This window comes from Danio rerio, chromosome 22 (genome assembly GCF_052040795.2).
Source record: "Danio rerio strain M-AB ecotype USA chromosome 22, GRCz13ab, whole genome shotgun sequence".
Lineage (NCBI taxonomy): Eukaryota > Metazoa > Chordata > Actinopteri > Cypriniformes > Danionidae > Danio > Danio rerio.
Window position 1 is genome coordinate 3,183,170 of NC_141042.1, and position 16,885 is coordinate 3,200,054.

General features: G+C 34.7%; 1 protein-coding gene, 1 long non-coding RNA gene and 1 other non-coding gene across 3 annotated transcripts in view; 2 read left to right on the forward strand and 1 right to left on the reverse strand.

Annotated features, from left to right (window-relative positions):
- Positions 1-16,885, forward strand: part of LOC147831455 (uncharacterized) — a 787,032-nt gene that overhangs the window by 4,277 nt on the left and 765,870 nt on the right. The window lies entirely within an intron of this gene.
- On the reverse strand, positions 1,628-15,545 carry aqp12 (aquaporin 12). Its single transcript, NM_001045862.2, is given in 4 exon segments — positions 1,628-1,857; positions 4,550-4,666; positions 6,533-6,875; positions 15,230-15,545. Coding segments are annotated over 4 exon segments (831 nt in total). The 5' UTR covers positions 15,473-15,545; the 3' UTR covers positions 1,628-1,729.
- On the forward strand, positions 16,172-16,244 carry trnam-cau (transfer RNA methionine (anticodon CAU)). Its single transcript has one exon. It is a non-coding gene; the product is annotated as a tRNA-Met (tRNA).

The following is a 16,885-nucleotide window of genomic DNA, read 5'->3' on the forward strand; positions in this document are numbered from 1 at the left end:
TAGCTATTCACTGTATAAAAATATAACATTTAGAAATATTTTATAAAGTTATTGATATCGGCCCACAAATCCATTATTATTGGATCCCTAATATATTCATTTATACATCAGCTCTGTCTGGTTTTCAAATCTGATTGGCTGTTAGCCATGCAATGTTCCACCAGTAGTTTCAGTCTCTTCACTCATGTGTATTGCTCCGACTGCAACAAGTGCCAAGTGGAGGTGTAAACTCACTACAGTTTGATTAATACTGCAGCTAGTGAGCCACATACTGTACTTTTGAGACTTTTATGCGAGAATGTAGTTGTTTAGTTTGCAAATATGCAGTTTATTTATAAGGATAGTGCCCGTAAATGTGTTAGGATATTCAGAAGTGTGTTGCGTGTCTATATTGTAGTTTATTATGAAATGTTTTTTGTTTATGCTGTATCTAAAGGCAATATGTTGATCACAGTCATCAGTTATTTATTCCAGAGCAAATAGATTTGAAAGCAGTGTTAAGTTTATCTTTATATAAATATATATATATATATATATATATATATATATATATATATATATATATATATATACATATACACGTTGATTGTGCTGAATGGAAACTTGGTCATTATTTGTTTGACTGATTTACTTTGCATCTTTATGTTGTTGCTTGTTAAGTGTTACTGTTGAATAAATGACTTTTGGTATAAATTTAATGATTTTAATTGAATAAAAATGTAGTACAATTTGTATTTGTAGCACTTTGGCAAAAATAATTGATGGTTGATGTTACATTATAAATATATATATATATATATATATATATATATATATATATATATATATATATATATATATATATATATATATATATGCATTGACTTTCCACATTTGTTGTGGGCTGCAGGCTTTACACTTTCATGTGTCAAGAATATTTAGCAATTTATTTAGTTTTACTTTTAAAGGACTGTCTTTAGGATGGTACTCAAGATTATTAATCCTGTGGTGTGAGGCAGTGGTCCCCAATTATTTCATCAATGTTGTTGTCAATTTGTTCTACCTTGTCACATTCTCCTACCTCCAATTCAAAAAGCAGGTAGCACATTTTGATGACGCAATATGCCACCCATCAGATTTTGCAGTTGTCAATTGTTTTATAAGTTGTGGTGATTCTGTAGTTGCTATGGTAACGCAAGAACTATAGTAACAAACAAATGATCCAACACTGTGGTTTTCTGTTACCATAGCAACTATAAACTTACCACAACATAGAACACTACTGGACCATTTATTTGTTACTACTGCATAGTTCTTGCATAACCATAGCAACTATAGAATCACCAGAACTTGGGTCATTTGTTTTGCAAGTTCTGGTGATTCTATAGTTTCTATGGTTACACAAGAACTATAGTAACAAACAAATGATCCAAAATTGAAGTTTTCTATTACTACAGTTGTTTTTACCATAGCAACTATAGACTTACTAGCAATCCACATCATTAAATTACTATAGATCTTGTGTCACCATAGCAACAGATTATTTCAAATACTTAAATATAGTATGGTTGAAAAACGCTACAGTATCTACTATAAATTACTAAACTATTTTTCATGCGGGATGTAAGCAGAAATGTTCACATCCAACAACAGTAGAACAAACCAATTTCTTTACTTATCAAAAAAAAGTAACACATTAAAACAGGGCTTTATGTACTGAACAGATGTCAGTGTGTTCTGTGTTCGTGTCTCAGCTGCTCTTCTCATCATTGGTTTTTCCTTTCGGCAGCCGGAAGCGATTTTTCTTGGAGTAGAGCAGATTCTTGCTGAACAGCAGTGGGATATTTCCCAAATACAGGAAGACTGCAAGAAACACACCTGAAAAACACCAGATCAAGATCAAAACCCCATAGTAATGCTGTCTTAAACTAATCAATCAATTTAGACAATAAACTAAGGCTCTTAAAGAGACGGCGCACCCAAAAACTCGCACAAAAAAATACAAGTATTAGTTTTTGTTTTCTTTTGAACAATGTAGAATTCCAATACATTTACACTTGTTAATTTTCTCAGAGTGCAATAGCAAAAATGGGAGGGATAGCAGGTGTTTAAAATGTGAATGAATAAGCAGCGTGCAAAACACTTGCGGCCATTAGAAAACCATACAAAAAAAAAAGCATGGTCCGTAAACCTAGGGACATTTATAAACAGCATTTCCTATGACTCTTTTGCTTAGTTTTTCTTTGTAATAGTGCTGATATACAGCCATATCGCACTGCTACGAGTGTGATATTGCGTTTATACAACAGTTTGACGGTATGATTGTGTATATAAAAACAAAATCCTCTAAAGAAACAAAAAACCCTTTTGTAAGGAACTACTTCCACGTTGGATTCAAATCATAAGCTGACAGTTAAACAGCGGAGCGTGCATCTTTTAAAGATTCTAACGACGCTTTAGATCTAACAGGGAGTGCTGAGTTACTTCATAGCTCAATATATTTGACAGTCGCTTTGGATAAAAGCGTCTGCTAAATGACTAAATGTAAATATTTGAAGTCGATATTGAGCTCTTTTTCAGCCAACCATGTCTTTAAACAATTTATGGCCCATACAGTTTGCCGCAGTGTTGTATTCATGCAGAATTTTTTTCCCTAAATAGTCCAAATCTGCTGATGTAACGGCTACTCTTCTTGCAGTTTGCTCCATTGATGTCGTCTTTTCATCTTCTTCTTCATCTGATGGGCTTTCATAGCTTCGCTGGGACGGTTTGAAACTTTATATTTTTTTTAAATAGCTTGCTTGGAACACCTTGCAAGCGGAGTGATACAGTATACATGAGTAAATAGGCTGTATGGATGCTGATATTACTTAAATATCTCATGGCTATCAGCCAATCAGATTCAAGAACCAGACAGAACTGCTGTATGTATATATATATATATATATATATATATATATATATATATATATATATGAAAAAGAAATGCCAAGGTTGATATTATTACTACTCTTAAGAATTTATTTTTTAGATAGTCTCCAGAACAAACCACTGTTATACAATGACTCGCCTAATTAATCTAACTTTAACCTAGTGAAGCCTTTAAGTGTCACTTTAAGCTGAATACTAGTGTCTTGGAAGAATATCTAGTCAAATATTATGTGCTATCATCATAGCAAACATAAACAGAATCACTTATTAGAACTATCATGTTAAAAAAACTTGGAAAGTATTTAAACAAGAATTCAAATTTTGCAGGAGGGCTTTTAATTTAGCCTTTAACTGTATATAAACTTAAATCATTATTGAAGACAAGTGAATAATTAATAATAAACCAACAACACTAATTCAGAATTACTTATAACATTCATCAGAGTAAGCAACGCGGTGGCGCAGTAAGTAGTGCCATCCCCTCATAGCATTGCTGGTTTGAGCCTTGGCTGAGTCAGTTGGCATTTCTGTGTGGAGTTTGCATGTTCTCTTTGTCTTCACGTGGGTTTCCTTCAGTTGCTCTGGTTTCCCCCACAAGTCCAAAGACATGTGGTATAGGTGGGTAAGCTGAAATGTGTGTGAATGAGTGTATGGGTGTTTCCCAGTGATGGGCTGCAGCTGGAAGGGCATCCACTGCATAAAAACATGCTAGATAAGTTGGCGGTTCATTCCGCTGTGGTGACCCCGGATTAATAAAGGGACTAAGCCGAAAAGAAAATGAATGAATTCTTCAGAGCATCTTGTTTTGTGTTCAACAGAAGAAAAAGATTCTTAAAAGATTTGAAACATGAGTAAACGATAAGGAGCTTTTTGGGTGCGCTGTCCCTTTAAGGGCCTTAAAAGTTTGATTAATCAATTTGGATACAGTTAAGTAGTTAAAGTCATGCTTGAGGTTTTAAAGAAATTGTATAAATTCTGTAGTTTTAAATAGCTCTGTTGCAATATATCTTGTGATATTGAACAGGTTCTTACACCTTCATCAGACTCAAATTTAACCATTTTCAAACTGCTCCAGCATTTACAAGTGACGTTTACATACTCTAAACCAGGGGTCACCAAACTTGTTCCTGGAGGTCCGGTGTCCTGCAGATTTTAACTCCAACCCTAATTAAACACACCTGAACAAGCTAATCAAGGTCTTATTAGGTATACTTGAAACATCCAGGCAGGTGTGTTGAGGCAAGTTGGAGCTAAACTCTGGAGGGACACCGGCCCTCCAGGACCGAGATTGGTGACCCCTGCTCTAAACCAATAGTATCTGATATATTGTGATATAGTATAGCATAGTATTGTAAGGAGAAGTTTAGATTTTCTGTTTATTCAAATTTGATGCATTGTTTTCTCAAAGCGGTAATCTTTGTTTTCATTTCAAGCTGAAACGCTTTTGCTAGTTTTAATTTAATAGATTTAGTTAGTAGTTTGTAAGATAAATGAGTATGAAAGCAACACAATAACATTTTCATTATCCAAAATATAAGCACTTTTTAAGCCAGGATTTTGTACGTTGTTATTTTTTTTAAAAATTGCAGTATGGTGAAAATACTGATGGTGTATTTGTGAGTGGATGTTAGTGCTGTACCAATGAGTGGTCCGAGCCAGTAGACCAGTGAATACACCAGGAACGAGTGTCCAGGACAGGTGAAGGTCACAGCGTAGGCCAGGGCCGGATTCACATATCCAGATGTGTAGTTGTTTGCTGGAGTGAAAGAGAAAAATGAAATACTTCACATCATTCACCAGACAAACACCACAGATTATGCTTTTTATATTCATAAATAATGATAACAAATTTAACATGCAGTTTGTAAAATGTACATTCAGAACTTGCATTGAAATGTTTATGTAGTACATGCCTTTTAAATAAAGCATCTTTGTGTATGCCTTTTAAATAGTCTTTCATGCATCTACAATAATAATTGTAATTTTAATTTGCAATACAAAAAGGCACGATCAACGTGTTTGAAAACAATGCAATACATATTTTTAATTCTACACTAATCGCATTTTGGTTTTTATTTGAAATCTGAAACCTTACTTGAAATGTGCATAAAAATGGTAAAGCTAAAATCTACAGATGTTAAAATAATCATCATCAATCTACAAATCCACACTATTTAATATACAAGCACCGGCCACTTTATTAGGTACACCTCACTTTACTAGTACTGGGTTGGACACCCTTTTGCCTTCAGAACTACCTTAATCCTTTGTGGCATGGATTCAACGCATTAAAACCATTTATGTATGTATTTTAAAACTACAAACCTTAATAATTGCAGTTCAAATATTAATTTGTCTGCTTTTTCAATTCTACATCTACAATTTAAACTACAAACCTTTAATTTTTAATGTAATATTTGCAGTTTCTTATTTAACACGCATTATAAATCTACAAACATTTGTAATTAAACGTAAGTCCAGTATTATATGCATTTAAAAATCATATTATTAAATTGTGGGTTTGAAATGCATACAATAAACTGTTGAATTTTTTACTTGTATAACTAACATTAAAACGTTAAGAAATTCATTTGCATCTCAGTTTTCCATCTTTATTTAGATATACAGATCATAAAATTATGATTTGCAGTTTACATCTACAATAGCTGTTAAGGTTAGACTTGATGATTTATGCACTTTAAATCCAAAACCGTTGTCTTTAATCTGTACATTTAAAAATCACTATTTCTTTTTTAATACCTGCATTTAAAAATGAAAGTTATAGTGTATTAATATATGCATTTCACATCTTCAGCCTTTAATATTTGGATTTTAATTGTTGTTATTATATGAATTCAAAACGCAAGTTTTTCATGTAATATATGCATTTAAAGATTACAGTTTTGATGTAAATATTTGTTTTCAATATTAGCTATTTTTATTCTATATATTATTTTATAGCCCGGTACTTTTATTATTTAATATATTTAATAATATGTGTTTTTAAAATTTTAAATATATGCATTTGAAATCCACAATCATTCATGCATTAAAATAAATGAAGTTTTAATTGTCATATGTGCATTTGTCATATTAGACAATATTCACCTTTTTTTTTTAATATTTCCCAGATGATGTTTAACAGAGCAAGGAAATTTTCACAGTATGTCTGATAATATTTTTTCTTCTGTTGAAAGTCTTATTTGTTTTATTTCAGCTAGAATAAAAGCAGTTTTTAATTTTTTAAACACATTTTTCATACTGTAACCTGCCTAGTTAACCTTATTACCCTAGTTAAGCCTTTAAATGTCACTTTAAGCTGTATAGAAGTGTCTTGAAGAATATCTAGTGTAATATTATTTACTGTCATCATGACAAAGATAAAACAAATCAGTTATTAGAAATGAGTTATTAAAACTATTATGATTAGAAATGTGTTGAAAAAAAAATTCATTAAACAGAAATTTGGGTGGGGGGGGGAGGTGGGGGTGGGGGAGGGATATACTGGGGGACTATAATTCTGAATATGTCTCTATAAATGATATCTGACAAACTTCAGCTCAAAACCTGCATTTAATAATCCTCAATGTCCTCTCTGCTATGATCATGATTGTGCACTCACCGGTGTAAGCGATGAGCGTGAGCGCCACAGAGAGCGCAGGGACCTTCAGCATTTGTGATCTGTTCTTCAGGACGAGGTGCAGCAGGAGCAGCAGCAGCGCAGCGAGAGCTTCAGTGGAGACCCCGAGAGCTGTGGAGACCCTCAGAGACGTGCTGCACTCGGACATCATCAGGTTCTTGATCATGTGCATATCGCTCAGCTCCATCGCCCAGAACCTGCCGGCCACTTCCAGAGCCAGAAACGCTCCAATCAGCTGCGCCGCTATGCTCAGAACTGCCACCACTACGCTGACATCCCTCTGCAGGAGCCGCAGCAGCGTCACCGCCGGGTTTCCACTCACATCCTGAAAAAAAAAACAGGGAAAGACTTATTAAAGAGATGCATCAAATATGTACAGTTAAAGTCAGAATTATTAGCACTCCTGTTTGAGTTTTTTCGACACATCTCTAATCATAATAACTTTAATAACAAGAGACTAGGAAATATACTTGTTACATAAACGCACTAAATCGCACTTCAGTAGCGTTAATTTGAGAGCGCACAAGAAGATCTGCGCTTGAGCAGCGTATATTTGAGGGGGCGTGCAAGAAGTTTTGTGCACGAGCAGATGAAATCAGCTAGCAAGCAAAGAGATCCGCATACTTGTAGGCTATTACAATTATGCGATCACTTGTAATACTGCGCTCACGACAATTGTCATTGAAATAACACCACAGGTAGTTGGAAGATCTGTGTAAAAAAGGCCTGCAGCCAAAGCTGGAAAACATCCTAGAGAAAACTTTTATCTTTGCCATGATGACTAAACAATATTTGACTAGATGTTCTTCAAGACACTAGAATTCGGCTTAAAGTGACATGTAATCAGGGTAAAGTTAGGGTAATTAGGCACGTCATTGTATAACAGTGGTTTGTTCTGAAGACAATCCAAAACCAATATTGCATAAGGCGGATAATAATATTGACCTTAAAATGGGTTTTAAAAATTATAAACTGCTTTTTTTCTACCTAAAATAAAACAAATAAGTAAAAGAAAAAACATGGGAAATATTGTGAAAAAAAAATCTTTGTTTTGTTTAACAACATTTGGGGAAAAAAAATAAAATAAAAATTACGACTTTGACTGTATATGTTTGTCTGTGTTGGCTTACAGTATCGAAAACGGTATTGAATATCGATATTGAATATATGTCGTATGGAAGTTAGTAACTCCAGGATCATGATAACACTAGTTTCAAACCAGTTTGAGTGTCTTTCTTCTGTTAAACACAAATTAAGTTGAACTGAAAAAAGTCATTGACTTGTATAGTATTTTCTTTATTGCTGTTTTAAATGCCAACAGATGCTTTTTCAGTTTACAATATTTAATTTATAGTTTATACATTTAGTACTAGACAAAGATTATTCGCATCCAAAATAAAAAAAAAAGTTTGTTTTGACCATTTACAGTGTATAACAGCCTTTCCCTGCTGTTGTCGCCAGTATGGGGGTGAGCACGTATTTCACGCGTGCAATCAGAGTCCATGCATGCAAAAGTTGATTTCAAGCAGAATGTCTTTATTTTGTGCAGGTGAATAAAACAAAGCCTCAATCTTTGCTTCTCCTTTCTTCTTTATCATTTCAATATAACATTCACTCCATGTACACACAGCACATCTCTAAACACTGCAGTTTTCTGGCTAGCAAACAAGTTACTCTTTAGCACGGTCAAAAACCGTGTGCTTTCTCATATCTGACGCTCTTTCTCGCTTACGCCCCATTCACACGGGGCGTCAGCGTCAACGCTTCCCATTCACTTTGAATGGGTGACGTCAGGCGTTGAAGAACTGCATTGTGGATCCGTCAGCGCCGCTTCAGAGGCATTGCTCGATGCAGAAGTTGGGACTAGCTCAACTTTTCAAGCGCCGACGGAAGCGTCAGCCAATCAGATCGCTGTATGCTAATACACCAGCTAGACAGTCGCCTCTTGCTGACTGAATTTCATTGGCTGACGCTTCTATGACGATCGTTTCAGACCCAACTTCAGACACGCCTTTAGCCAAGCGTTGACGCTGAAGCTCCGTGTGAATGGGGCGTAATACACAGGCACCTTAGTTATAGTTTTCAGTTAGCGACACCTAGTGGACAACAAAAATCACTACAACACAAAAAGTGGCTCCAACACAGTGTATATTTACTATGTGTAGGAGCCATTTGGCAACTTTGCTCATTGTTCCACTAGGTGGTGCTCTTTAAACAGGCTTTATAAGTGGGAACGAACATTCAGGTAACAGGTTGCTAGACGGAAGGGAGCACATACAGTTTTGACCACACACTTTCAAACACACACACTTTCACACACACACACACCCACAAACACAAACAAACGCTCATGCGCATTCACACAGAGAGCCACACACATTCATTCATGCTTTAGCATGACGGTTTGTTTTGTTGGTAAGTCACGATATGTGGCAGTGTTTGACTTCTACGAACGGAAACTTACCTGGAAGGAAATTTGTGAACTATTGGAGTTTGCAACTGCAATAAACGTAAACATCTTCGGAAACAAGTAAGACTGTTCATTTCATTTACACTACATCAGCCAGAGGACAGTGTGTGTCAGCTGGGTGCCTGTCTAACAACATCTCAGGGACTTCAAGCAATAGGCTTAGCCTCTACACTATGCATATATAAACGCAGTTGTGCAGATCAATGTTCATTTATATTTAGATATAAAATATATCATACAAATTACATATAAATTTCAATATCTATGTGACAAAAATTGTGTCGTATAGTTTTGATTTTATGTAGTTGTATCACATATACATAACAAATATAACACACACACACACACACACACACACACACACACACACACACACACACACACACACATTATTTCAAAACCACATTTTTGTTTTAGATGATTTAAATAAATATATTATAAAATGTTTTATTTATTTGTACATTGAAAAAGTATTTATAAATGTAGTGTTTTATTGCTTTATTAAATGACATTTAAATCACAATTTAAATAAACACATTTATTTATGTCTAATTATTTGTCCATTAAATTGTCCATGTATGGCAAGCCGTTATGACTTATTCATTCTCAGGATATGTATTCTTGATATCAACAATTCAGTTCTTGAATCTATCAAAAAAGAAATTGTTGATATCAATATTACATTTCAATTAGTAACAACATTAAAGCTGCGTCCCAAATGGCACACTATACACTATGCACTCATGCACTATGTACTTATGCACTTACACACTCAACAGGATAGTATATGTATGTAGTGTCGTCCCAAATGGCTCACTAATGTTTTTTTACTAAGCGGAAATTCAAACCGTTTTCCTGATGATGTTTGACGGTTGCCAAATCATTGAAATAAACGACCGAATTATCAAATAATACCTGCCGTGAGTATTGCCGCGTTCACCATCAGGAGGCGCTATAATCACTCTCGTAGGAGAATTTTGCTTTCACCATCCAAAATAAATAAAGTTATTCAACATGTGCGCTCAATAGCTCCGCCCCTTCCGCTACGTAAGCAAACCTGCGGTCGTTGAGTGCGTGAAGTGTGCATCATTACATTCTTCAATTTAACGGCTAATTTTTTACCGGGTAATTAAAGTGCACTTATTATTTTTAGAGTTTTCAGTGTGAACGCACTACTTACACTGTTTATACTACAAAATGGCGTAGAATAGTGCATAAGTATGCGATTTGGGATGCAGCTTAATTCTTGATGTCAGCAATAATGTCACCATTCGCACAAATACAATTGTTGATCTCAAGAATTCGGATTTTTTATATCAAGAATTTAAATCCTGTTATCAATAAAAGACAAAACGGCTGTTCTGGCAAGCCGCTTTTACTTTTATTGTTTAAACGGATATGAATTCTTAATATTAAGAATTAAATTGTTTATACACAACTTAATTGTTAATATCCAGAATGCAAATTGTAAGAAATCAGTTCTTGATATCAACAATTAAATTGTTGATATCAAGAATAACATTTTTGATATCAAGAATTGAATTGTTAACATCAAGAATACACATCCTGAAAATTAAGTCAAAACGTCCATGCTTTATTTATACACATTTTAATGCTTCAATTACTAAATTGATAATTTGATTATTCATTTTATTTCTACCCGGCACGCCTCATCCTCCATATTTACTAACATGAACAAACAAGATGAAAAATACATGTATTACGGTATTTTTTCATCTTCATTAAGGTTAATGGAACTAAAGTCATTCATTGTTAGTTCATGTTCACTCATAGTGCATTACTAATGTTAAAGGAATAGTTGAACATGGAAATTCGGTCATACTAGTTTCAAACTTTTAAGAGCTTGATTCTTTTGTTGATCACTAAAGAAGATTATTTGAGGAATGCTGGAATCCTGTAATCATTGACTGAATGTTTGCTTCTCTTTCTTTGGAAGTCAAAGGTTACAGATATTCAGCATTCTTCAAAATATCTTCTTTTGTCTTTAACAGAAGAGAGAAACTCAAAGGTTAAAAAAAACAGTTGAAGGAGAGTAAACATATATGGGTAAACTATCCCTTTAACAAGCCTGAGTTGGGATGTTTAATGATGCATTGGTAAATGCTGGATTAATATTCATTCATTCATTTTCTTTTCATCTTAGTCCCTTTATGAATCTGGGGTCGCCACAGCGGAATGAACCGCCAACTTATCCAGCATGTTTTATGCAGTGGATGCCCTTCCAGCTGCAACCCATCACTAGGAAACATGCTGGATTATCATTAATTAATAAATTCTGTACAGGTATTGTCTGTTATTAGTTCATGTAAGTACATACTAACATTAATAACTTATAATTAGGACTGAACAATATATATGCAATAGTCACACCGCAGGATTTGCAATGTTGAATTGGGATTATATTTGACCAGGAGTCAGTTCAGAACATGGAGCATTGGAGATTTTTACCATAATGGAGCAAATGTTTATCTTTTACATGTTTTTTTTAAGGTCTGTGACTGTATGAGTATATCAAGAGAGTTAAAGCATTCAGCCACAATGAATTGTACCATTTGAAATTAATAAGAAATATTTTATTTAAAAAATTACACAATAAAGATGCGATGTGGTGCTATTTTACATTGGACTGTTCCATTTCTGTATCTGAATTTCTCAGGTGCCAAATAGAGCTATTTAAGTCATCTGGTGAAATTGTATTAATATCGCAATCTGTATTGCAGAAAAACAAATTGCAATGTCAGAGTTTTCCAATATTGTGCAGCCCTACTAATAATGAAACCTTATTGTGTGACTGCAAATTTTAAATCTAGGATTTACTTAATATATACAGTTAAAGTCAGAATTATTTGCCCCCTTTTGATTTTATTTAATTTTTTTATATTTCCCAAATTATTTTTAACAGAGCAAGGAAATGTTCACAGTATGTCTGATAATATTTTTAATAAGATAATAAGTCTTATTTGTTTTATTTCGGCTAGAATAAAAGCAGTTATTAATAATAAAAAAAAAACATTTTTGGGAAAAAATTATTAGCCCTTTAAGCTAAATTTTTTTTAGATAGTCTACAGAACAAACCATCGTTATACAATAACTTGCCTAATTCCCCTAACCTGCCTAGTTAACCTAGTTAAGCCTTTAAATGTCACTTTAAGCTGTATAGAAGTGTCTTGAAAAATATCATGTAAAATATTATTTACTGTCATCATGACAAAGATAAAATAAATCCATTATTAGAAATAAGATCTTAAAACTATTATGATTAGAAATGTGAAGAAACAATCTTCCCTCCATTAAACAGAAATTGGTAAAAAAAAATAAACAGGGGGGCTAATAATTCTGTTTTTTATTTATTTGTTTCCTTTCAAAATATACAGCAGAGCCAAATAAAAAGCACAATAAAACAACTAAAGATAAGCATTTAATTTACAACTACTTACGACAGAATATTTGAAGATTTAGATCAACAAATTTATTAATCTAGCAATTTATTAGGACACTTTTAAGTAATCTTGTTTAACTTGTAAAAGATTACTGATTTTGCCTCACAGTTAGGTCCATGGTTCGAGTCCCAGATGGGTCAGTTGCCATTTCTGTGTGGAGTTTGCATGTTCTTCCTAAGTTGGCGTGGGTTTCCTCCTGGTGCTCCTGTTTCCCCCACAGTCCAAACACATGCGCTATGGGGGAATTGATTAACTAAATTGGCTGTAGTGTATGAGTGTGAATGAGTGTATATTCAGCTTAAAATCATATGCTGGATAAGTTGGCGGTTCATCCACTGTGGCGACCCCTGAGAAATAACGGGACTAAGCCGAAGGAAAATGAATGAATGAATGAAGATTACTGGTTTAATTTGTTTATAGATGCTTTATGTGGAACAGCCTTTATTTTTTGCTTTCAAAATATAATGGTATATTATCATGCATTATAAATCTAAGCAACTGTGAATTACTAAAGGCAGATTATTGGGAGATTTTGTGCTACAAATGATATATTTATACATGTTTTATTCATATTAGGGATGGGAAGATTAATCGATATGTATCGATACGCGGTCATGCGCGTGCACGATGCGAGTGCATCGGTTGAGCAGCAGAGGATGAATGAAATTTTGGAAGCAAATCGAGATGCATCGGTTTTTGCGAGATGCATCGATTTTTCCGAGATACAGCTTATATTTTTAATATAGAATGTATTTTTTATTTATTAACAAGTGTTGTCAACCTGTTTTTGGCGCATAATTTAATCGACCTACATAAAGTAAGCCTAACGGATTTGCGGATGTGTACACTTTCACTGTATCAGGTGTGCGGATGAAGCTAGTGGTGCGCCCTCAGAAAGCGTGAGAAGCAAAACAAACATTTTATTCCCCACTGAGTTTTAAATCTAAAGTATGGCAACATTATGGATTTAAGGATGGACGACATGACAGGACAGATGCAAATACGCGGGCAGTACGACTAATCTGAAATCTCACTTGAAGCGGCGCCACGGTGTTGTTGTGAAAGCTCCATCTTCCAGTGGACCTCTATTCTGCCGCCCTATGCGCGGATATAGCCTAACTGAGGACGCGCCGGTGTCGCGGACCTCTATTCTGCCGCCCTATGCGTGGATATAACTGAGGACGCGCGGGTGTCGCGGACCTCTATTCTGCCGCCCTATGCGTGGATATAACTGAGGACGCGCGGGTGTCGCGGACCTCTATTCTGCCGCCCTATGCGCGGATATAAATGAGGACGCGCCGGTGTCGCGGACCTCTATTCTTCCGCCCTATGCGCGGATATAACTGAGGACGCGGGTGTCGCGGACCTCTATTCTGCCACCCTATGCGCGGATATAACTGAGGACAAGCGGGCGCTGATGGAGGTGTCGCGGACATAACTGAGGATGCGGGTGGTAAGGTGGGGTGTTGCGGACGCCGCCCTCTCTATACTGCCGCCCTAGGCGGCCGCCTAGGTCGCCTCTATGGACGTGCCGGCCCTGTTCATCTGCAAAGATATTTATTCAGCCTAGTGTCATGGAGAACGAAGGTTTTGAACACCTCCTTCTGTTATTTTTTATTTAATAATAATAATAATAATAATAATATTAATAATAATAATGATAAAAATAATGGGTCTCACGGTGGCACAGTGGGTAGTTTGACCACCTCACAGCAAGAAGATTGCTGGTTTGTTATATTTTTATTAGCCTGTTGTTTACAGTGACAGTGATGTTTCAAAGCAGCATAACACTGCTAGTTCACCACCTTAAGTTTTGAATAATCAGTGGTAAAATATCTTTGTAAAACTTGTTTTCATAGTTGAAAAGTTAAATCACAATTCTTGTTGTGTAATGCTAAACCTTTATGTTGAAAGAGTGCAAATATATATATTTTAATATATATTGCACTTATACATTCTGTTTATCTTGAAAATACTTAAATAATATGTGCTATATGTTCTAAAATGGCCCTTTACTGTAAACTGACACTCTGGCTAATAATAATAATAATAAATAATAAATAATCAAATCAAACTCATTCAATGGCACAGCATCCTCTTTCACATAATCTCATAAACTTGATCTAATAAGTTAGTGCTGAAATATCGCATCGTATCGTGATATGGGTGTGAATCGTATCGTGTCGCATCGCAATATGTCACAAATGTATCGCTAATATATCGGATCGTATTCTTTGTATCGAGATGCGTATCGGATCGGCATTATAGCTTAGATGCCCAACCCTAATTCATATGCATCTTGTTTAACCTGTGATAATACTGACTTAACTAAAACACATTCAGAGAATTTTAAATCAACTCATTTGATGGATTACAATAACAATACATGATGTTGCTAACTTAAAATATGCGAGAAAGATGCGTTGAATTAAAGTTTGCTTGATATTGTGCTCGATCATATTAACCAGTCAAAGCCAGAGCTGTCTAAATGTCATTAAAATGACTGTACAATATTTTTATATACAGTTGAAGTCAGAATTATTCGCCCTCCTGTGAAATATTTTTAAAATATTTCCCAAATTATGCTTAACAGAGCAAGGAAATTTCCACAGTATTTCCTATAATGTTTTTTCATCTGGAGAAGTCTTATTTATTTTATTTCCGCTGGAATAAAAGCAGTTTTTATATTTTTAAAATAATTTTAAGGTCAATATCAGCCCCCTTAAACAAATATTTTTCTCACCATACCTGCATGACGGCGGTGTGTACGGCGATGGACAGGAACAGCATTGTGACCGCAACATCTGGCCCGAGTGCTCCGGCCCACTGTCCCACCTCTGCGATGGTGTCCACCTCCAGTCTGCAGGCGCACAGAGCGAACGCGGAGACCAACTCCAGCAGGACGGTCCATCGGCGCAGCAGAAGACGGCCCGACACACTCAAACCCACCACCGCCAGGAAGAAGCCCAGAGAAGAGTTCAGGCCCGACATGATGAGCCGACGGACAGAAAGAAAGACACAAGCTCAGTGCTGCTGTATTTGCTCAGTGTGTGATAACGTGGCACTCGGACAGTCCACGCTCTTATCACAAACACACATGGGTCAGATACACATTGACCTCATCAAGGCCACCTGGGGGAAAGTGGACTTCAGATTTGGCTCCATCTAGTGGACGATTGATGACAAATTCTGGACAATCGCCGCTTTTAATTAAAATTGTGTCACATACAGTTTGATATGCAGTGAAATGCTTTAACAACCAATCGTGAACTTAAAATCATAACAATGAGAATCTAAATTTTGTAAAAATATAATTGCAAAATAAAATAAAAGCAAATATAAAATACACCTAATTGACTAAATGATTTAATGTGTGAATGTATAAATATATATGCATTTGAAATCTCATATTTAATGCATGTATTTGAAATCTGCACTAGAGGCAAAAGTGCAGTAACTACACATGCTTTTGTATTTTAAATCCACTATTTTTATTATATATTTTTCTTTTAAAGTGTGCATTTAACTTGTTTTACTTTAAATACATGCATTTAAATTCTATAATATAAAACTTGAATCTATATAAATCTAAAAGATAGAAATAAAAAGCATCAGAGATCTACACTCCACTCCTGGTTTTCAGGGTTGCATGTGTAGCTCATAACCAGGCTCTGTGCAACTTGTCACCAGGCCTCGTTGGCGCAGTAGGCAGCGCGTCAGTCTCATAATCTGAAGGTCGTGAGTTCGAGCCTCACACGGGGCACAATTTTTTATTTACAAGAGAAATCTAAATCAGCTTTAATAGTTTGATGCTTTAGTTTATTAAAAAGTAATCTTAAGATTTAAACACTTTCCTACTCAAGCGTTTAGTATTTTTATACTAGATTAATTGATAAATACTGCCACCTGCTGGATATCTTCATACTTTTGTTATCTTTATTTCTTAAGATAAACTACAAACAAATTGTACTTAACAATATAAAAAGTATCCTTTATTACTGATTTAGATTATACTTTATTCAAGTTTTTTTGTTGATGATCTCACTTAAAAATGGAGAAGTATATTTAAAATATTTGTAATATTTTATTTATCTAATATAAACATTTTTATGGATACTTTCACAAATGTGAAAAAGGATTACATTTATAAAAATGATTATTAAAGCTTTTTGACAAAAAAGTTTCAATAATATTTTAACACTTTATTACACAACCATAAAACAGGTTATTTCTTTACAAAAAAAAGGATTAATTAATTATCGCAAACAAATGAGCCTTTGAACTAAAGTGCTACCAAGTTTGAATAAAAAGTTATAATTAAAAACATTTTAATAATTTAAAAGCAATAATTTTATTAAGTAAAAACTTTAAACATGTTTTAATATAAAATATGTGTAAAATAAC